This window comes from Pituophis catenifer, unplaced genomic scaffold (assembly GCF_029215685.1).
Source record: "Pituophis catenifer annectens isolate HBS135680 unplaced genomic scaffold, rPitCat1.0.hap2 SCAF_2, whole genome shotgun sequence".
NCBI lineage: Eukaryota > Metazoa > Chordata > Lepidosauria > Squamata > Colubridae > Pituophis > Pituophis catenifer.
In genome coordinates, this window is record NW_027256882.1 from 87,983,579 (window position 1) to 88,007,447 (window position 23,869).

Genomic DNA, 23,869 nt, shown 5'->3' on the forward strand with positions numbered 1-23,869 from the left:
TATGAGACCGTGGACGCGCTTTCCTCCTTCACCCGCCCCGCCGGTTTCCGTTCTTAGCTGCCGCCGGAGTTTGGGCCCGTGGACGGATAAGGAGGCGGCGCCGGGGAGACGCAGGAGAAGCCCCCCCCTCAGGTAGCGGGTTGGACGGGGCTGCGGGGCTTCCCTCGCACGGCGAGCGGGCTCCGTCAAAGAGAAACCCCAGAAGTGGAACGGAGCGGAAGCTTGGCCGTCTGCGGCCGCTCCCAGTGCGGCCTGCCCCACCCGCCAACAGCGGCCGCTCCGGGAGCCTCCTCTCTTCTCTTCCGGAGAGGCGGTTGGGATAGGAAGCCCCCCTCCCCGACTCGGCACTCGCGCGCACGCTCCTTTGGGCGGGGGTTGAGAAGCCAGGGGAGGGGAGGGAAGGGGAGGGGGTGCCGAGGCTCCCTCCACTCTGTTGCTGGGCGAGGGCGGCGGGGCGAGTGGGGCGGGGAAGGGGAGGCTCACGTCTCCCTCGACTTCAGGGCGCGACAGGCTGCTCTCCCCTTTGGCGGAGTTAAGCGGAGGGGTCTCGAAGAGGCGGAAACAAAACGGTCTCTCGGTGGGGCCTCGGTCCTATCAGGGCGTCTTCCTCCCTCCCCCGCCACTCCTCCTCCTCCTCTTCTTCTGAATATGGATAATTCGCCTGGAGAAGGGGCGGCGGATCCCTCCCCACCCTCCCAGGTTCTTCCTCATATGTGTTTAAAAGTCAAATTAAAACGCAAAAAAACATAAGCGAAAGAAGTTAAGTGAACTAGGGTTTTTTTTTTGTTTTTTTTTTTGTTTTTTTGTTTTTTGTTTTTTTAGACTTCACTAAAATCCTCGGGGTGCTTTGGATGGCACATCTTCTGCTGAATCCTTGCAGAGTAAGAGCATCATTAACAGTCCATTTGGCCCTAACGTTTGAAAGAAACTTTTGCTTTTAGAAGCCTGCTTTTTTTTTTTTTTTTTTTTTGGGAGGGGTAGTTTTTGGGGTTAGTGTTTCTAGGCCTTCCTGCCCTAAGAGCATCCCACTTATTTAAGGAGAATGCTGTTTTGAAGTGGGCTGTTTGATAACAGTTACGAAATAAGTAGCTCAGCTAAAATAATGTGAGAAAATTAATATTATTCGATGAAAATTGATTTCATCTCTGATTGGCTATCTTCTTTAAGGTAAGTAAGCATAAAAACAAAGCGTTTCCTGAGTATTCCCATTAATTACTTAGTGTAAGTTCATAAGTTCTAAGTACCATATATGTTTTGAGGTAACTTTTGCTAAAATCATTCTTAGTACATATTTTGATATTTTTTAGGTTACTTTATAAGCAATAATTCAATAACACTACAATATATCTGCTTTTCCAATTTTAGGTGGTGCTGAAAGTGAAAGAACAGTGTTTTGCCTGAAACTATTTAGAGACTTTGTGGCTGAGGTGAGATCTCTGTCTTTGTGATTTATGAATTCTAACACACGTGTTAATTTTATGTAGAACAAATAAGATATAGTGGCACAACATTGTATCCTGGTGAGACCTGGGTACAGTGTTAAATTATGCCATGAAACTCATTAGATGACTTTGAGGCAGCAGAACAGTAAAAATACGATTTTGTTTTACTACTAAAATAGCAACATAGTAGCCAAGGCTGCCACAGTGGTTTCCTTTGTCTGTTGATAGTCTATGATTTGTGCCTTATAAATGAAGAATTCTGGCCTGAATAAGGAAGGAATGTAGTGTAAAATCAGTAATAAGACCATCATAATTAATATTTGTGAGAATTATACACAGAAAAATATTTTTCTAGGAGACTTTTCTAGACTAACATTCATGTTAGTCTCATGAATGTTGCAGATTTTTGGATTTTGTCTTACTCTTACACAATGTAACATCAGGGAAGGATAAATTAATTATGACGGCTATAACCAATCACAGCATGCTATGACTAATAAAAGTAGCAGCAAGATCTATCATGCTTCATTGCTCTAAAACTAGCAGGCAATCAGTGATAAACATTAATATTTCCATACTGCAAATTCAGTAGCCAGAATAGTTAATCTCTATTAAAGTCAGTAGTTTTTCTCCTATCAAACACCTGTCAAATAATGAAGGCCTATCAATATGCTATTGTGATTACCATAGCAACCACACTAATATTGTGTGTTGAACACTGCAGTAGAAGAGAAGGCTGTGTAATCAGAGTAAGGAAATATTTATGCAATGTTCTGTGTTTCAAAAAATATGAACAATGGTACTTTTTGTTCTGAAACATTGTGTTTTGGTTAATTTAGTCAGTTTAATAAATTATGCAATCTAATTTTGAATTCTTGTCCAGTGGACAGAGGATTTATGACCATATTCTTTTCCATCTTGATTATTTACAAGCTGACAGGAATTGAAATTAAAATGAACTCCAAGAAGCAGAATTTTTAACATCTATTATCACATTGGTAACATATTTTTGAGGATTGATCATGAGAATAATAATGGATCCAGATGCTTTTGGAGAAAACATTCCTCAGGGATAGGTAACCTGGTACCCTTCAGATATTTTGGAATACAACAGCTGGTACAATTGGCTGTGTTTTCCTGAAAGCTGTACATAAAACATCGGAATCTCCGTTGCTAATCAGCATTGCTGAACAGGTTCAGAACTGTGGTTGTCAAGTAGCCCTGATCACCTTGACAAATAATATAGAATATGCCAGAAAAAGAACCAGTTGTAACAATGTTAAGTTTCTCTAGTTTTTTTAATGACTTCTGATACTATAAGCTATGATATACTTCTTGATCAGGTATGTGATCCAGGCATTGGAAACAAGATGGATGGTGATTGTTTTTTCTTATAGGATTTGGTTCCTATGCAGTTTTAAAGCATCTATCTTGTGGAGAGCCGTATGTGCTTTTTAACAGGGGCAGTAAGGTCACTTTAATATTTGTAGTGAGGTCATTGGTAATCAGATAACATTTCATTCTCTCTGTCTCTCAATTGACATTGTATCAGTGCTGCATTAATATCTGGATTTGATAACAGGATTTTCTGTATAAAGATCACTAACTTGAAGTTGAGTTCCCACAAGACTATCCTTTTGATAAGTAGGTGGTCTCCAAATTTGAGAATCAAATGTACAATTACATATGCTGTTATGAACCATAGTTCATTTCAAATGATACATGAAATATAATTTTGAAGAATGGTAAATATATAACTATCTTATTGGGAATAGTCTAGAGAAAACAGAACCAATAAGGCAAAGGAAATAAAATGCAAACAAGCCAGACAGTGGCAATTACAGTTGTACTCATAAGTTTACATACCCCTTGCAGAATTTGTGATGAGAGCTTGTAGTTTTTTGTGATAATTGTGAATTGAACTCTTTATTTTCTCCTGTGTTAAAGCTGTCCATCCCTCTTGACAAAACTCCTCCAGGTCCTGTATATCCTTTGGTTGTCTAGCATGAATGAATTGCATGTTTGAGATCTCACCAAAGTTGTTGAGATCAAGAAACTGTGATGGCCACTCTAGAACCTTCTCTTTGTTTTGCCACAGCCACTGAAGGGTAAATTTGACCTTATGTTTCAGATCATTGTCATGTTGGAAAGCCCAAGTCTGTTTCATGTGCAGTTTGCAGGCTGATGAATGCATATTTTCCTCCATTATTTTCTGATAATACTCTGCATTCATCTTGCCATCAGTTTTGACTAAATTTCCATGCCACTGTACCTTACACATACACAGACACACCCCAAAAAACTAAACAGCAGAGATCCACCTCCATGCTTCATAGTAGGAATGGTGTGTTCCTCTGTATAGGTTCCTCTCCAAACAGTGTTTATGCTTATGACCATAAAGTTTGGTTTTGGTTTCATTACTCCAAATGATTTTGTTCTGCTAATTTTGAGGTTTCTCTAGGTGCTGTCTGTCATATTGTGAGTGGGTTCTTTGGGGTATTGATGAACCAATCCACAATGGCTTTTTTTCTGGCAACTTTACCATGCGGCTCATTTTTGTTCAAGTATCTCTTTATTGTGCATGCTGAAATAGCCATACCACTTTCTTTTTTTTTCTTTTTTTTTTTCATTGAAAAAGTTTTACAAACAACAATTTTTCCCCCATTTCCCCCCCATCCCTCCCTAACCCCCCCAAACCCTCCCTCCCCATGACTTCCCCAAGGTGAAATCCATCCACATTGTATTATATCATACTTTACCACCCCTCTATTCTCCTCCCTGTGCACTATAAATTTCTACATCACAATAAGCTATTTTGCCCCTTATAAACTATACATTTCTACACAACATTTAGCTAAAAACTATCTGGTACTTCCTGGTTTGGTATTTATTCTGCACATAATCTATCCAATTCTTCCACTCCCATACATAAGTCTCTTGAGTCCGGTCTTTTAAGTATGCTGATATCTTCGCCATTTCTGCGAAACGGGCCATCTTCAAGGTCCATTCTTGAATTGTAGGCACATCAACCCTTTTCCAATATTGACCAATCAGTAACCTAGCTGCTGTCACCATATACAATATCAATTTTGTTTCACCCACTGAAAAACCCTTAACTATATCCAGTAAAAACAAATGTGGAGAAAATTGAATTTTTTTCTTTAAAACATTTTGCATAACCCACCAAATCTTTATCCGAAAAGCCTTGACTTTCTTGCATGTCCACCATATATGATAATACGTAGCATCTAAACAATCACATCTCCAACATTTAGGTTGAACATTAGGATACATACATGACAGTATGTATGACTTTCTTTAAGAGAAGCGTGTATTTCAGTAGAGGTTAACTATGGATTTTTTCTTTGCATCCCAACAAATTTTCCTGGCAGTTGTGCCTGACATCTTTCTTGATATTAACAGAACCCCTAATTTTCCAGTTCTTGATGAGCATTTGAACAATACTGATTGGCATTTTCAAACATTTGGATATCTTTTTATGTCCTTTTCCTTATCTGTAAAGTTGAAACTATTTTTTTTCACAGAGCTTTTGACAGTTCTTTTGTTTTCTCCATGGTTCATTAACCAGTGCTGCTCTGGATGAATTGCACAAAGGTTTTTCAAGAACTAAGAAACTTAATGACTATTTATACATAGATGTTAAGTACAATCAAATAAGGCACTGATGTGGTTACTTATCCTTCATTGCCTTCTCAACCTTTGTGAGTTAATTATACTTATAAAATACTGGTTATTCACAAAACTCCTCACTGTTCAGTGTGATAATGTACCATCATCAATCAGAAGTGACTTATTGCAGGGGGTTTCAAATTGTTCAGGCTGAAGAACTTGTTCATTTTTTCAAAAAAATCCAAGATTAAAAGGCAAAGTTCTAGTGATAGAAAATTGGCTATGGTTGGTTTGTTTGTTTGTTTGTTTGTTCGTTTGTTTTTGCCTTTAATCTCATAGAACCTTCCCAAGCTTTCCTGGAACTATAGTTTCATGAAATACATTTGAAAAATTCTGCCTTTTTCCACTTTGTTAGGAATAAAGAAATCTCTGCAAGAGAATATTTGCACCCACATTGAATGTCAGAAATATCCAGTAAGGGAGTATTTTAACTCCTCAAATGCTTTGTCACTGTCTTCAACATTTGTCCTTGTGAAAAAATGAATCATAAAGGTCAATTTAAGTATAAGAAGACTGAGCTGAAAGTCACATAGAGATTTAATACTACTTTTGAGGAATATACCAATCATCCCATCAAAATATCTACCGGTATGTCAAAACCAGCAAGTATTTTTTGAGTGGTCACCATCTGCAAATATTTGTTACTGTTTTTCTTGAGTACAATATTAAAATACAGTACTACTTTAGTTCTCTCCTGTGCTTTTAGTATTCTCTTACAAAAATAATTTAATAAATATATATATATATATTGTGAGATGATAATGTAATTGATGAAGTAGACTGTGGTTCATAGAAGTCTATTATGTGGTAATGGTTAGCTTTCTGGTAGCAAAAGAGAATTTCTGCTGCTTTTACTACCCCCAAAAGAGCAAGAATGTGCTTTGGATCCAAGATGGAGTTTGTAGCACCTAACCCCATCTGTCTCAGAAGTTTGGGATTCTTGCAAAGCAGAATTGGGGCAGATGCTGCAGAGACAAGTAGAAAATTATTTTCATAAGCAATATTTATATTCAGAATTATTTATAAATCTTTGCAGCTTTATATTAGAATTTGAAATTAGTCCGGCACAGAATTCTAGCATATGGATACAAACTTGGCATTAAGTCTAACTATAGATTAAAATTGAACAAAATATGCTTTTCAATAAATCCAAGATAGAATGAATTAGGACTAAATGCAACAGTAGAGACTTCAAAATGGCTAGAAGAAACACTTTTCAGAACACATTTTCAGTCACTACATAAACGAGAACAGTCTCAGTTTAATTTTTTGTATGTTTGTAAAAGTTTTTGAAAATACAGACAATATGCAGTAAACTTTGAAATTAGTAGACCAAAGAGAAAGGAAGAAATTTCTACTAAAACAGAATGAAAATTAATATGCAAAAGCATATGCAGATAGTCTTCGACTTAAAATTATTAGTTTAGCGACTGAAGTTATAACAGTACTGAAAAAATGACACAACCATTTTTCACATTTATGATCCTTGAAGCATCCCTATGGACATGTGATCAAAAATTTGGATGCTTGGCAACTGATTCATATTTATAATGGTTTCAGTGATTCACTTAACAATTGTGGCAAGGAAGGTCATAAAATGGAGCAAAACTCATTTAACTGACTCATTTAGCAATAAAAATTTTTGCCTCAATGTGGTCATAAGTCGAGGACTACCTGTATATGAAACGACTGTATCCATTACATAAATATCTACTAACCCAAGGTCTATTTTATGCACATGACTGGTGGCACAATTCCCTGTAGAAATGGTCTCCTTAAAAGGATTCTGATCTAAAACTCATGAGATTTGAAGAGTTTCCTGAATGAGTTCTGAGTTCTTGTTTTGTGGTGGTGGTGTTAAAATATTGGCTGCTCTGTAAAATATGAAAATGGCTTAGACAGACTCAGATTTAAATTGGAAACAATAAATAGGAGATTAACAGACCAAAACTGGATACAGATCACACTGAAAATGGACTAGAGTGCAGTTAGAGATAATTTGTGGTTGCAAGAGCAGCAAAGAAAACTTCCCTGTCAGCACTGTGTTCACTCAGTGGATTGTTAAATTGCTGAGACATACTTCACTAAGCTGTTGGTAGGGAAAATTGGGGCGACTGGTGGTCCACTTTGATGGCACTCTTTACAGGCAGGCTCACCTGTATCTACTTCCTTAAATTTACAGTATTGAGGAAATCGATAGTGTGGATGTAACTATTTTATTTTGGACTCTTCTCAGCTTACAAATTCTGGATATAGTTGGGATATCTCAAACAGCAAAAGCTGCTATCACTCTTGTCTTTCTTGACTGAATAAACCAGCTTCTCTATGAGTTGATTCTATGGAGTCATTGGAGGCCTATTTGTGAGGACGATTTTCTTTTCCACAAAAAAGCCTCTTCTGAACCTGTCCTTGATTTAGTTTTGGGTAATTATCATAATGGGCCAATTTTAATTACAGTTTACTACTTTAACCAATGTGATTAAAATGGTTGTGGCATCACAACTTCAGATGCATGTAAATTATGCTGAATATCTTGAGGGTTAGAATTTGTAGCTTCACATGCCCTGTGGAACAGCACCCCCCCACCCCAGGATTGTACAGTCTTGATCTTGTTCAGTTGTAAAGTTCTTCCAGCAAGCCTTGAGATAGAGTGTAGTAGCTTATTCTAATTGTTTAATTCTTGGTTGGGTGGGTTAGCCTCCATAATATATGGTTATGTAGGGTTACCTGTTTTTGTCACTTTACTCTTTTTATTGTTTTGATCTAGCGTGTTTGCCATGTGGAATTTCTTTGGTGACCAAAAAAGCATTTGAGCAAATAATCTTTTGAAATTTGTTGATATTTGGTATCATTGACCGTGGTAAACATATCTGGCACTTTTGGATCATATTCCAGTAGTTATTCTCTTTGATGATATTTGTCATGACACTATGGTGGCAGGGGTGGGTTTCACTTACCTTTGCTACTGGTTCACTCACGCACGCCCCGTCTGCGCATGCGCAGGTTGTATTTGATGATGTCCAGGCAGGTGGGCGGAGCCCCCACTGCTGCTGCTACCGGTTCGCCCAAACCAGGGCCAACCGGTAGCAATCCACCACTGTATGGTGGAGAAAATTATTAATCATCTTTTTTTTTAATCTCTTGCAAAGGAAATATGTTTGCTTTGAGATCTTCCCATCCAACCAGCTGTAGCCTTGTTAAAGAGCTTTCTCAGAACTTCAGTCTTTTGGATTAAGGATCTATTCCTCTCTCCAGAAAACTACTTTCAGTGCATATAGAAAGTTTCAATGATCTCTTTTTCAAAATTCCCCCAGTCTGACCTGTAGTATCTCAGGTCTCCCAGTGTCATTGTATATCTCTGGTCTGTAATATTTGTCTTGTTAAAGGATCATTTCTCTCTAGATTTAATATCTACATAAAATTGCTATAATAAGGAATATTACTGATTAACAGGCTGGATGAAGACAAATGAGTTCAGATTAATTCCAGATGGTGATGTTTTGGTCAGAGGTAATGAAGTTTGTAGCTTGAGGGTTAATCTTGGCTGTATACTTTTCCTGGATATTCTGGTTATGGTAACAAGTATGTTTGCTTTATTTCATTTGGGGTGCCACCTTTGTCCTTTCCAGGACATTTAACGTCTTTCCTGACAAGAGAATGAATATTATTTGGATTGAGTTTTGCAGGACACAATAAAAATGTTTTGTCCTGCTTCTGACTGCCCCTGCAGAGTAAATATTGTCTCATTTAAGTCTGGCACAGACAAAAACTTTGGGCAGAAGTAGTCAGTAGTAGAGTATCACTATGGAATTGATCTAATAGATGCATTTTGCATAAGCATTGGTCACCTAACTATTTTTAGATAAATTTTCTTTGCAAAATCATGATAGGGTACCAGTAAAATATGTTAGATTTTAATATAATAATACAGTATATCCACATCATTTAAGATTGAGGAAACTTCTTAAATACTATACAAATATACTCTGGAATGAATTAAGAAGAGGACTTGTTATTGCAAATTAGTGAGTCAGCCTGGAACTCTTTGTTAAAGAACATTGGCTAAAGGGATAATAAATGATGATACATATTCTTAATGTCAGTGGAAGCTTTTCTAGTGTATTGCCCATTTTTCCATTTGGTACAGCATACTCCATATGATGCAAAATAAATGTTTTATGTTGTCCTTTGGATTTAACAAAACATTTTTAAAATCTGAGATAGCATTTGCTAAAATATCAAATTGAGAATCTTGAATTATTTAATGATTGTTTTATTTACACTGGTTTTGTTTTTACTTAATTAGAAAAGTAACTTATAATAAACTGTCTCCATCTATAAACATGTCTATCTGGACAGAACTGTTGAACATGGGTGTCTAAAATTGTGTCACTTGCAATAAAACTATATTCAAACTTTTTTTATTTTTGTTTTTCTTGTACTGTTCTTTATTTTCATATCATTTCATATTTTAAAATAAATTTAAAAGTTTGTTTAGGCTAATATGTAGTAGGAAGGAAAGGTAGAAAAAAGCTCAGTTGTGGCTATATAGATGTAATTGGAAGCTTTCACATCTATTTTAAATGAATTGCATTTTGTCATATCAGAAACCCAAATAAACATTTGTGGTTTATTAAAACAAGCAAACTTCATAAATTATAAATTATGAATTAACATCAACACTGATGCTGTTTCTTCAAATAACAAAATACTTTTCATCAAATATTTTCACAATTTCTCTCAGAGCTCTCTCAGAGCTCTCGTGGCTCAGCAGACTAATTAACATCCACTTACATCTGCTGCCTGCAATTACTGCAAATTCAAATCTCACCAGGCTCAAGGTTGACTCAGCCTTCCATCCTTTCTAAGGTAGGTAAAATGAGGACCCAGATTATGGGGGCAATAAGATGACTTTGTATAAATATACAAAAGTATGAAGGTTATTGCTTAACGCATTATAAGCCGCTCTGAGTCTCCGGAGAAGGGCAGCATATAAATCAAATTTTTTTTTATATATATATATATATATATATATATATATATATATATATATATATATATATGTTAGTCATTCTTAGTCTTAATCCTAAAACTATTTTTGTCTAATAGTTTGTCTTGTTGACAGTCATTTCAATACAGATTTGATATCCTAAATTTTTGACATCCTGTGAAATATTATTATAGTTACAATGTACAACCAATGTGTATGTTTGAAAAAAAAAAAACCCTGTAGATTAAATAAACGGGGGTTGATTGCCCTAGTTTTTTTACCCTTATCGTAAAGTAAGATAATTTTTCAATTATCCTTCTTCTAAAATAATAGCATTAAATGTTAGTACACTGCCATACTCCTTCCAGATTTTCATCTATATATTTACATAATTCTAATCAAATAGGTCTTTCTTACACTGTTCACAGATAATCATACTATGCCAAAAGTAAGCACTAACTTCTGTGTGACTCAAATAATAGACTTGAAATATAATCTTAAATATTTTTCAGCACTTTTCCTTAAAAGCTCATGACTCCAGAGCTTGTTCAAAAATGCGGAAAGATTTTATTTACAAATCCTAAATGTTAACAAAACACATTCCTGTATTCATTTAACATACAGCCAACAAAATATATTATGATTTAATGTGATGACCTGGTTTATACAGCATGTTAATACAGTGACTGGATTATTACAACATGCTAAATCCCATTTTCTCTTAGACTAGCATATTTTATGAATCCTTTCATAGGAAAAGAATGGCATCAATTGACAAGTTTTGAATATACTCTGATATTTAACACTTAAGTCAACTGATGCATAACTTTTACTTTTAGACCAGGATAGTGATTTATGCTTTTTCCCCTTTCATGCTACGTACATTTTCTAAATTCTATTACATTTGTGAAAAAACCATTTTACTTAGTTGGGATTAAACTAATGTTTGCATTTATTTATTATTATAGATGGGTCATATATCATATTAAATTCATTTTTCCACATGTTCCATTTTTATTTATAAATCATTTATGGGCAAGTGACCTTTAGTTAGACTTTCTGCATGCTCAGCCATTCTTTTATCATTAGTTTATTAACCATCAACTGGGAACAGAGCAACAATTTTTTCCTTCTAATAGAGGAACAAAAACTAGAATTTTGATAAGCTGCTCACTACCCTCCACATTCCAGCCTTATCTTTCTACTGAATGATTTTACTAATCCTCTCAGTGGGAACAGGTGAGCTGGGTACTTTTCTGTATAGTGAAACAGTCTGAGCTTAATAGTCAAGAGCAAACCAATTCTTACAATGGAAGAGAAATAAGATTTGACAGCACACATGTAAACACACAACAAAACATGCTGAATAAACCAGATTGTTTTTGAAAAATTATTGTTTACACAGGATATTTTATATACATAAATTATGTATAGAAAAATCTAATGTTTTATGGTAGAGTACTCTGATTTGCAGTTCTGTATGTACAATCATTAATATTCAAAACTAGATTGTAAAGGGCAGTTCTGTAAAAATCTATTACTAAGAGTAGAATTCACAGATATATACAACATGAAGTCCATTTATATGTTGGGCTTTTGCAAATAATTTCAAACTTTTCTGAAAGTAGGAGATTATTCCTTTTGTTTTAATCTTTTAGAAAGAGATGTTATCCATTCCATGTATATTCCATTCTATATATAGAGCAGGGGTGGGTTCTATTTACCTTTACTATTGGCTCACAACGGTAGCGCGCTTGCTTCTGCGCCATGATGACGTGGTGGGTGGGTGGAGCCTCCCACTGGTTTTAATACCAGTTCTATAGAACTGGATCGAACCGGTGGCAACCCACCACTGATATAGAATGTTTAAATAGTTTAGAGTTGATTTTTGTTGTTTTTGTAGCATTTTCATTTATAATCAATCCCTACGAAGGACTTGAAAACAGCCTAAACTTGCCCACAGTAGTGAAATTAATAGCTTTTATTGTTTAGCTAAAACAGAAAAGTACAGGATAAAAAAAATGCTGTCCAAGATGCATTACCAGAGTGGAAATAATGGAATGGTTCATATTTGAGGAAAATGACCACTTTCATCTCCACACTCTCAGTTTGTGGAGAGATTATAATTAAGGGATGATGTGAAAATTAATACAAGGAAGTTATATAGGGTGTATGGGTAAAAAGCATGTACCTGAAAAGAATATAAAGAAATTTGGGCTGATGTCTGTGTGACAAGCATGATTAGAATTCCACTAACTACACTCCTTGGAGCACACTTCCCCCTCAGATCTGTCAGATCTTTACCTCTTAGACTTCCCAAAAGCTCTGAAGATCAGACTTCCCAAAAGCTCTGAAGATCTGGCTTTTCCCACAAGCCTCCAAGTGCTGTGAGACTGGAACCTAATGAAGTTCTAAAGTTCTTTTATGAAGATGTGTTACATTTGGGAACACCTGAAGGTTTGTTGGCTTTGCCCAGGTTTATGCTGTAGAAGGTGAGAAGCTACACAAATGTTTTAAGTAAATAAAGAATTCAAAGAAACAAGAGGCAATAAAACAAGAGAGAAAAAAGCTGCAGCTTTATTGTTATGTTCATGGAGTTTGCTTTTTCAGTGTGTCTTCTATCTCTCTTCAGTTATTAGCTTTAGCATTCACAAACATTAATTCATGACTTATTTTGCCAGTTTTAATTTAACACACAGTAGAGAGTCAAAATGACAAAAATTATGAAAAAATCAGAAAAGATTGATTGACTTTTGATTGTACAGATTATAAATTGTACACATTTAAAGTAAACAAGAAAATAATTAAATCCCAGTAAGATGGCACAGGTTTACAGATAATTATCCATTGATAAATGGATATTATGTTTACCTTTTCTTTGTAAGCAGCCTAGCTTCAAAGGCTCAGGTTAGAGCACAATTAAATATATTCGGTTGGGAGAGAGAAGTGGAATAAGGAAAATAATGTTTATGACTAGGGAAAAAGTAATTATTACATTGAAATGCTAAATACTTGCCTTCAGTTTCTCCTCTTTAATTGAATGTCTAAAATATTAGTTCCCACTTAGCTTGCTACATTTCAAAACTTGAAGCAAATGACAAAATATGTGATTAAAACCCTTTTTTTTAAAAAAATGTAGATACTGTCTCTTTATATGTATTGATTTGGTTTACTTATAAAGTATGATCTTTAAAAAATCATTATTTTTTTTAACAAGTCATTATGACAGGGCCCACACATAATATGAAGCCATAAGAGCTGAAATGGTATAGTACAGTAAACTAGGCCAAATTACATTATGGTTTATATGTATGTGTAAAACAATCCATAAAAGCAGTGTAAGGGATATATTTTTGTTAGGATATCCACATTGTATACATTGTAATGGTTCAATTGTTATTTTTTAAAAAAAATATTAAAGATCTAGTTAAAGTTTTAAATTCAGTTTCATTTTTATTTAATTGTGTTAATTACAGTAATATAGAAAATGAGATTTGCCTGGGATAATTATAGTGGATGAAAAATAGATTTTTGTTCATGATTTTTGTTCTCCTACTTAATAAAGACAGAGTAAATTATGCAGAATAAAATGTTTAAATTATAAAGTTCCTAAATACATGTGATACTAGTGGCATCAGATTGGGTATTTTATTACTCTATTCTTACTGACTCAAAGGCTGAAAAGGCATATATTTTTTCTGCCTCAATTTATTCTCTTATTTGATAATTCACCATTCTGTACTTTCTGAAACATAGCTGCAAGTCCATACTTATAGACATAAAAATTTTGTTCTGTAGTGGCCCTTTAGATTCCCCTCTTTCAGACCCTCGGGATTGGCACCAGAAGGTATTCCATCCCTCTGAATTAAATTTGGAGAGTATACAAAAGACTGAGAGAAGGGAAAACCTCTCCTAATTCTGTTTGATAAAAAGAGTTGTTTGTGTTCCCCCCCCCAAGAGCAAAATCTGCTTTGCATTTTAAAAAAATAATACAATTTCTACAATACTGTACATATGGGTAAATGTATAAAGATGTAGAAATCTCATTTTCAGAATAGGAGTCAATTCCAATTAAAGCAGCTTGTCGTGTCTTAATTGAGGCTTATATTCATAATCTAACAACTCTTGGCATCTAATAAAGATTCTGACTTGAACCTTTCAAAAAGTAGCTTCCTATGTTGCATATCATGTTGCTTTTGAACATTATATTTAAAATTGTAAATCAATTTTGGATTTACATTTTGGATCTATTTTGGATCCAATCTATATGGCATAGATTGAGTTTTCAAATGATTTTAGTCATGTCTTGTGATAAATCAGAGCCTGCTTTTTTAGTTCTATGAAGTAGGTTAGGCTTGTCTAAGATATTTATTCATAGTTATTAATTTAAGCATAACATATGAGGCAGTAGTGATATTTGGACCTGACCTTTGCTCAGATTTATTCTAAAAGATGGGCTTGCTACAAATGCAGTGTTCATTTCCTGGTTGTTCACATTACATCTAAGTGAGGAAAACTGTTTTGATTAAGGGTGTTGATATATTTAACTATTACTCTGATCCTTAATGTTCATATAGAGAAAAAATAAAATTGGACTGGGTCATTAAACTTTTTTCTGTCCCATTTAGTATGGAATTTGAACAGAGGGATTTATTTATAAACATTTAATCTGTTAATTGTAATTGAAAACCGATGTAAGTTTTCAAATAACGCACTGAAAGCAAGTTTTGTTCTTGAGTTTTTAATTAAGAAAGCTAATATAGCATTTGGCAGCTGGCAACAACTTACTTCATGCACTGAATTTAACTACAGGAAACAGTTGCAGATTTTTCTTTTTTCTTTACTTAATCTCCAAAACCAACTGTGGAAACATATTTTAGACAGTTAAAGATACTTTTCTTTATTATTAATTATTTGGGATATGTACATGGCAACCAACTCATACACTGACACTGGGTGGCATACAAAAACTATTAAACAAAGATATAAAAGAAAAATAACATATACCATTAAAACAAACAAAGCAAACAATGATCAGAATTAAATATGCTAAGTCTTACTAATTGGGAATTTTGCTCATTCTGAGCCAAGTATCCAGAGAAAGAGCCAAGTCCTAACTGTCTTTCTCAAGGCCTGTAGTGTCAGGGCCAACTATAACTATGAGTGTTTAATAAGAATTGATTGCAGCTACTAGGATACTGGAAAACCTTGTATTCTAAAACACTCACCTTTCTTGTCGGCCACCCCTCTCTGGCTCTTCAGGAGGTAGTCCAACAGTTTTCCAGAAATCCTCTGGAATAGACTGTTTCCTGTTTCAGAAATGTATTTCTGGAAAAATTTCTGACCAATGCAAATAATCAGATCAGCATAACTGGAGAAAAAAAGAACATTCCAGAGTTTCCCAGAATGTTCTATCCTTGGAATGGAACACTTTGCACATCCTTACCAATTACCTTGCTGTAGAAAGTACATGAGAGCCATGTTTAATTCACTTCTGAATTAAAATCTTCTCATTTCAAAAAAAATGCAAGCTGTATGAAACATCTATTCATGGGATTTATTTTAATAAATATATATTTCTTTTATATACTACTTAAAGCATTTTTTAAAACACATATCACTGGAAAAGTCTAGGAATTAAGATTCAGTCCTCACTTAACAATACTAATTCAGACTGGAAACTCTTTTTAAGTAATACATTGTAAGTTGAAAAACTACATCACTGTGCTTAGTAATGGCAATTCCCACAATCCAAGTTACCATCATTCAGTCAGAACCTCATGTGACTGCAACTTCTAACTTCCTACAGCTTCCTTGTGACTTTGCTTGTTGGAAGTCTGCAGGGAATGTTGCAAAGCCTGATTACATGGCTATAGGATGCTGTAATGGCCATATGTATGGGGACCTCTCATACATAGCACTTGTTCAGTACCATTGTAAATTTGAATGACTGGTGAACCAGAGTCCCTTAAACACAGACCATCTCTAATACTATTCTGATAGCAATGTTATTGCCTCTGACCAAGTTACTAAGCAAGCAGTATTCTTGGAAATAGATGTTGCCTAAGTATTTCCAAATTTTGCAAAAGTAAAATTTGATAAAATGCATATCTTTTTTAAATTTCTCAAATAAATTGAGAGTTGTACCTTGGAAGTTCTTACTTTATGTCCCTAATAAGGCTTCTAAGGCAGCAAATAAATACATTGGAGGAACTGGGGAGATTACTTCTATCTTTTTTGCCCCTTTAAAAGCCCTCTGAGCTTCATGACAAATCTTTTTCCCAAGGTTGTAGGGATGGGAAGAGGAAGGAAATAAAAGGCTGCACAAAGAGGATCTTTAAAGAATTGAATGTATTGTCTCATGAATAGATAATGTCAGTTTACAAAATAGCTATGTTGGACTGAGGCAACAAAAATAATATATCCTGTGGCACATTAAAGCAAGTCAGTATTATGCACTGAAGTAATCATTTTGGATTGCTTAAAGAAAGTTAGTTGTATTCCAGGTTACTGTTTTGAATCTGGTACTCGTCTACATTTTTGTGAATGAGTTATGAAACTATGGAGGGCAGTCTGCAACTGCAAGCCACATGCAGTTCTTGTACTGATGAATTTTAGCAGTGAAATCACCCAAAATTAATGTTAGTATTCCCCATGTTTTGAGTCATAAAATAAGTTGTATACACTTTATAACATCACCCGGGCAATTCTGACAGTCACCCATGCCCTAGTCACTTCTCAGCTCCATTACTATAGGGGGCTGTCCTTGAAAACCACTTGGAAGTTGGATTATGGTGGGATCACTTCTATTGAGGGAGCAGCATTCCTAGATAGACCACATATAAAATATCTTTGGATTGATACACTTGATTGGGTTCCGAGTCTTAAAATAAATAGTATCTCTTTAAAAGAATTGAAAAGACTTTGAACTGTAATTGTTCAAAAGAAAAGAATTTAAGCAAAGGACAAAGTTGGAAAAAAAATCATGAGTACAAGGAAACAGAAAGGGCAAAGGGATTGTGATTCAGTAAATATATCTGTTAAGCAACATGGCTATTCAAATATTTCTAAAACTGAAATCATTTTACTTACTTAAAACATTAAGGATTGATAATGTACATATAAATAATACTTGCAATGCCACTTTAGGTTTATATTCATTATATCATATTTTTTATTTATACACATACACACAGATACACATTCTGTTTGAGCACAATCATTGCAACCAAAAGGAAGCCAACTAAACTTTATCTGGCTGCCTTCCAGAGCCTTCTGGACAAATGGGATGGGTAAATAAGAAGATAGACTGATGTGATCATGCTGTTTTTATTTATAGCATGACCTCAGACTTAAGACTCCATTTGGATTAGCTCACTTGAATTTCCAATCCGTCCATTGTATAGTGAATGAATTATCTGCAGGAGTAGGAAATAATATTTAATATTTTTGTTATGGCAAAGAATCAAAAATAGCTATTAATAATGTGCCCATTATTTCCTTTCTATTTCCTTATGCTGTTAAGAATACAATAAAGAAAGACAGTGATACGATGCTGTAGATTGAAGTAGAACAACATCTGCAGTGTTTCAGCTGAGGAGAAGATGGCGAAGATCCAAGAAACGCAGTGTTGTATATACAAAAAGAGGAGTTGAGAGGAGAGCCAGTGCCTTGTAAAAAAAACTATTATGTTAGCCAAAGAAACAACTGGGTCAATTGGTAGAACTCTATGTAACGAGAGCATTATGTGATTTCCAGTTGTTTGACAGCAACAGAATCACTCTCAGTTAATCTGAAATTTTGGGTAGACTTTTTTTAAAGGCGATTTGTGAAGTCTCTTCTATTCTGGACCCTAAACACATGCTCTAGTTCTGTATTCTTTAATTCTATATATGTGTGTATTTTGCACCAGACTACAATGCATATTGGGCTCTAAAAAAATCAAACTAAATTCTACTCTGCAGTCTTAGATTTCGCTGTTGTATTTAAGCCTAGAACAAGAAATGAATTGATAGATGCAGTTTAATTTATATTTAGTGAGGAATGGGACCTCAGAAACTTTCTCGATGCAGGAAATAGCAATAGAAAGTTAACTTTCAGTAATTTTACTATCATTTTCCTTGTCTCCCTTATTCAATGAAATAAGTTTTAAAAAAAACCTCTTGTATGTTTTAATAATCAATTTGTTTGTTTTTCTCACAGCTATGGCAGCCATTCGGAAAAAACTGGTTATAGTTGGTGATGGTGCCTGTGGCAAGACATGTCTGCTAATTGTATTTAGTAAAGACCAGTTTCCTGAAGTTTATGTTCCTACAGTATTTGAAAACTATGTAGCAGATATTGAAGTTGATGGAAAGCAGGTATGTTTTTCTGCCACTGTCAATTTCTGTTTTAAAAACTTTATAGACTACCATACGTAAACTAAAGTTTTGTGCCATATGTTGGATCCAGAATGCTTTTCTCACAATGGTAAAATCTCTTTCATTCATAAATGGTCCTGCTGAAGGCAGGAAGGTGAGATGTGATTCCAGGAGATGCACTACTTTAGCATCATTTCTGAAACTTTGAAATGGTGGTGTGTAGTTTTTTGTAGATCTCTAAATTATATTTTTGTTTTACAGAAGCTTTTGCAATGGCACATAAACGAAGTGGAAAGTAACCTATAATTTAATATAGGATTTATTTCTTATAAATAATTTGCAAATTAGAACGGGCCTGAATATTTGGAATTATTTAAACTTACTTATGCTCTGCTATTAATATCCATAAGACAGTCACATTTAGTAATAATGAACACACTAAATATTTGAAGATGTAAATGGATTTTAACAGGTGGTTTCAACAAGCCAGCAAAAAACTTGAAGCGCCCCTTCAAGTCAGCATCAAAAACAAGGAATTACAGGTAGTCCTCAACTTACAACCACAATTGAGCCCAAAATTTATGTTGCTAAGTGAGAAATTGGTTAAGTGAGTCTTGCCCCATTTTACAACTTTTCTTGCCATATTTGTTAAGTTAATCACTTCAGTTGTTAAATTAGTAACTCGATTGTTAAGTGAATCCCCATCGACTTTGCTTGTCAGAAGGTTTCCAAAAGTGATCGTTTGACCCAGAGAGACTGCATCCGTCATAAATGTGAGTCAGTGGTCAAGCATCCGAATGTAAATCACGTGACCATGAGGATTCTGCATCGGTCATAAGTCTGAAAAATGTCATAAATCACTGTTTTCAATGCCGTTGTAACTTTGAACGGTCACTAAGCTAACTGTTGTAAGTCGAAGACTAGCTGTACTCCCATAGCTTTGTTATCACAACTGAAGATCATACTTTGCACAGGATGCCTATATGGATGAGGAGAAGTGGCAGCCTATGAAATGAATCTTGAGTAGCTATGTTTTGTCACACTACATTTTTCCTTTTCCAGTATGAATGTACTTATTATTCCTGTAGGTGGAGCTGGCCTTATGGGATACAGCTGGACAAGAAGATTATGATCGACTTAGGCCACTTTCATATCCAGACACCGATGTTATACTAATGTGTTTTTCAATTGATAGTCCAGATAGTTTAGGTAAGTAGGTAAAATTGAAACACATGCCATATTATGTAAATTACTATACAAGGTAGCCCTTATTGCATAACAACTTCTTCAGTGACTGTTCAAAGTTACAATGGCACTGAATGAGGGAGTTTTACAATAAGTCCTTGTAGTTGTGGCCATCACAATGTCCCCAGGACCATGTGATGGCAATTCAAGAGCTTGGCAACCACTTTGCAATTAGGATAGCCACAGCATCCTGCGGTCATATCATTGCCATTTGCTATTTTCATTGCCAGCGACTAGCAACCAGAGTCAACAGGGAAGCTAGCAGAAGATCTCAGATGGTGATTACTTAACCACAGGATGCTCTGATCATGCAGGATTTGCCTAACGATGGCAGCTGGGACTGCTGCAACTACCTCTGTAAATCAGCGTAGTCAGTGGTATCTTGTTTTACCATCACATTGCTTACTGAGGGAGCCTACCAGTTCTAATTACCATCATTAAGCAAGGACTACCTGTATTATCAGCATCCTGTACAACATATAAATGAGATAAAACTGTGAGGCAATAGTACAATCACAACATAATTTCTCTCTCTTGTAATAGAAATTCATCTTTATAAAATCATGCCCTTGCCTGAAAGAAAAGTAAAGTGTTATTTTAAATACACAATTGACTGCAATTGAGCCAAACATTTCTGTTGCTAAATAAGACGGTTGTTAAATGAATTTTGCTCCATTCTATAACCTTTTTTGCTACAGTTGTTAAGTTAGTAACATGGTTGTTAAATAAACTTTGCTTCCCCATTGACTTTGCTTGCCAGAAGGTCACAAAAAGTGATTATATCACTCCAGGACATTGCAATGTTCATAAATATGAGCAAGTTGCTTAATGTCTGAATTTTGATCGTGTGACTGTGGGGATTCTACAATGATTATAAGTGTGAAAAAGGGTCATAAATCACTTTTTTTCAGTGCCATTGTAATTTCAAAGAGTTACTAAATGGTTGTGAATCAAGAACTGCCTGTACTTTTCTTTGCTTAGAAAAGGTGTGACTTTTAACTGTTCATATATGTTTTACCTAAGTTTACTTAGCTAATATTTAATTTAAATATTAAATGTTTTAATAACATATTTTCCAACACAGGCCTCCATTACTTGTCAAGACTGCTATGTTAAATAGACACTGGAGAACTCATCCTGTGAGGCAGCTGCTCTATGATATAAAAAGATATGGGGAAACTAATTCTCATGACTATTTTTGGATAAAGAAATCACTGATATTATTTTTAGTTTAATATTGATTGAAGAGTTGATCTCTGATATTTGCTTCATCTCAGAAAACATTCCAGAGAAGTGGACTCCAGAGGTGAAACACTTCTGTCCCAATGTACCCATCATTCTGGTAGGAAATAAGAAGGATTTGAGGAATGATGAACACACAAGACGGGAGTTGGCTAAAATGAAGCAGGCAAGTCATCTTTTTTATTATTGTTGTTAGCCTTGTCAAATAAACTATGCCAGTTTTGATTAGACAGATAGATAGTCCTTGTTTAGTAACTGCCTCAGACAGCACCCATTTGCAATTATAGCAGTGATGAAAAAGTAAGTTTGTAACCAATTCCTGCATTTGCAACTTTCATAGCAGCTTTTTCTCTGTCACATGTTTGCCATTACAGTCAGTACACATTATCTTGTGCCTGACCCATTTTTTCCCTTTTTCTTGCCCCTTTGCAGGGCAAAGATAATTAAACTGAGTTGCTATTTTCCACAGTCCAGGAGGTCCCTGAAAAGTTAACAAGCTCCCTCTTCAGCCTTAATTACCTGATTAGGACCTTGGGCCAGCTCCCAGCAGCTGTCTGAAATTGATAACACCTTAATCAAGTTCGCATTAAAGGCTTTTATTTGCCTCCTAGACTACTCCCTAGGGCAGTGATGGCTAACCTTTTCCGAGTGCCCAAAGCGTGTTTGTGTGTGCGAATCTGCGTGTGCATGCCCGAACCCCCCAAAATGCAATGCACATGCGGCCCCTTGAGTGTGTTCTGTGCATGCTCACACAGCCCCCCATATGTGCCCAATAGAACAATGTTCAATTGTTAGAACATTATGATGGGATGAAGATAGTTTTAAGTTGTACTTCTTTACCATTTGGGTTACTAAGGTTTCTAAATTTGTGTTTTCACCAGAAATAAGGTTCCTTACAGAAAAGCTAGATCATTATGAATCATGCCAAACTGCATAAAAATTAGTGTGGTAGCTTTCAAGATGCCCAGTATTGATTGTAGCAAGCCTTTAAGTAACTTCCCCAACATTCCAAATATTATTTTGCTAATGTGGCTAAACTGATATCTCCTTCCTGATGTTCAGTCCTTTTGCTCTCAGAGCATATGCACCAAATGCAAATGCAACAAAAATAAATAATACTGCAATTTATGTCAAGGTGAGCACATCAAGAAAAATAGCAGTAAATGTTTGAAGATTTGAACTTTTGCTGGTTTAATTATATTGTTCTGTACTTAAATCTAAGAGGTCTGCAAACTCTTGTGACTTTTCTGGGGGGAAAAATAGACCGATTCAAATAGAAGACCTGCCATCATATTACATAGATTATGAAACATACTTAAAATTTTGAAGTTACTAAATCAGATTAAGAATACCCAACATATGTGCTCCCCAGAGCTATGTGCATGAAAATAAAATGATTGTTGTAATGTGTATTTATCTTGAATTTTTAAAAATCGTTTTACTATTGATATGTAAAACTGCCATCAAAACTCTGGATAATATTATAATCACATTAATTTTAAAAAGTTTCCATGTTCTAGAAAAGAATAGTCCCAAATTATTCTAGTCACTATAGAATCTGAACTGCATCGGAACTGGAAATATATATATGTATGTATATATTAAATAAATTCCTTGCCTTCAAATTAATTAGCTTTTTTGTTTAATAGGAACCAGTCAAACCTGAAGAAGGTAGAGATATGGCAAATCGCATTGGTGCTTTTGGATACATGGAATGCAGTGCAAAGACCAAAGACGGTGTGAGGGAAGTTTTTGAAATGGCTACTAGAGCTGCTTTACAAGCCCGACGTGGCAAGAAAAAATCTGGGTGCCTTCTGTTGTAAGCACAGCCAAGGGAAGATGGCTGAAGCAGTGCCCTGCACTCAATGAATTTTTGAAGTGCTGTTTATTAATCTTAGTGTATGATTACCAGCCTTTTTCATTTATCTATAATTTACTTAAGAGATTTAAAATTGAGTCTTGCTACCAGTATTTAGAAGCCAACCATGATTTTTTTATAATGGTCTGCATCAAATACATCTGTGCACATAAGGGTTAACTTCAACATTCCTTTAACAAAACTTTTTTCTGCATTTGCAGAGTATGCCATGCAGAATATGCCAGGCACTAATTCAAGACAATTCTCTAACTTCTTGCTTTTTTTTACAAATGGGAAAAAGCTGGCGACACTGAGAATTGGGCTGTAACTACTCCATAACTAACATGTTCTAGCCTATTCAGGTACAGCACACATAGCTGTGGAAAGGTCCTGAATAAGTTCAGTGTTTTCACTTTAAAAGAAGGATTTTTTTCTCCTCCTTCTGTTTGAAAGCTCTGAAGCATAAAATAATAATTGGAAAATTATTTCTCTGAAACACCAAAAGTCCCACCCAGCTATGAAGTGACAGTTCTGTGATTTCATGTTAGTTACCTTATAGTTACTATGTAATTAGTGCCACTTTGTGTGTTACCAAAAAATAAATCTATATGCCCCAGTTAGATGTAGTATTTTTTGTATAATTGGATTTCCTAATACTGTTGCTTGTAACTTCTGCGTAAAGTGTTCTGGGTTTTTTTAAGAGTGTACTTTCAAATAAAGTCAAATGAAGAATGGTGCCCTTCCCACATTTGTAACTATCCAGGTCATTTTTATGACTTAAACACACCCAGAAAAGTCATCTTTAATACCTCCTTCAGGAGTAAGGGAAAGGCCATTATTTTTACATTAAAGGTCACTGAATGTTCCAGAAGCTTTAAGTTAACCCCTGCTGAATCTGGTTCCAGTCTGAACATAAACTTTTGCTTATCATCCGCTGGCCAAATTCCCATCCTGTGAATGTCCTGCTGTTCTGCAGCAAACTAAACTCTTCTCTATTTCTTGTTTCCAACAACTAATAGAATAAAGGCAGTTTTCTAAGCTC

General features: G+C 35.2%; 1 protein-coding gene across 2 annotated transcripts; it reads left to right on the forward strand.

Moving 5' to 3' along the window:
* Nucleotides 1–23,869, forward strand: RHOA (ras homolog family member A). Of its 2 annotated transcripts, XM_070937103.1 has the most exons (7): nucleotides 1–132; nucleotides 1,366–1,427; nucleotides 5,488–5,720; nucleotides 18,325–18,482; nucleotides 19,571–19,691; nucleotides 21,005–21,135; nucleotides 22,619–23,869. In XM_070937103.1, exons 4-7 carry the CDS (start codon nucleotides 18,327–18,329, stop codon nucleotides 22,790–22,792), a joined length of 582 nt encoding a protein of 193 aa, XP_070793204.1. In that variant the 5' UTR covers nucleotides 1–132; nucleotides 1,366–1,427; nucleotides 5,488–5,720; nucleotides 18,325–18,326; the 3' UTR covers nucleotides 22,793–23,869. The 2 variants fall into 2 exon arrangements, with proteins under 2 accessions (XP_070793204.1, XP_070793203.1); XM_070937102.1 differs by lacking the exon at nucleotides 5,488–5,720.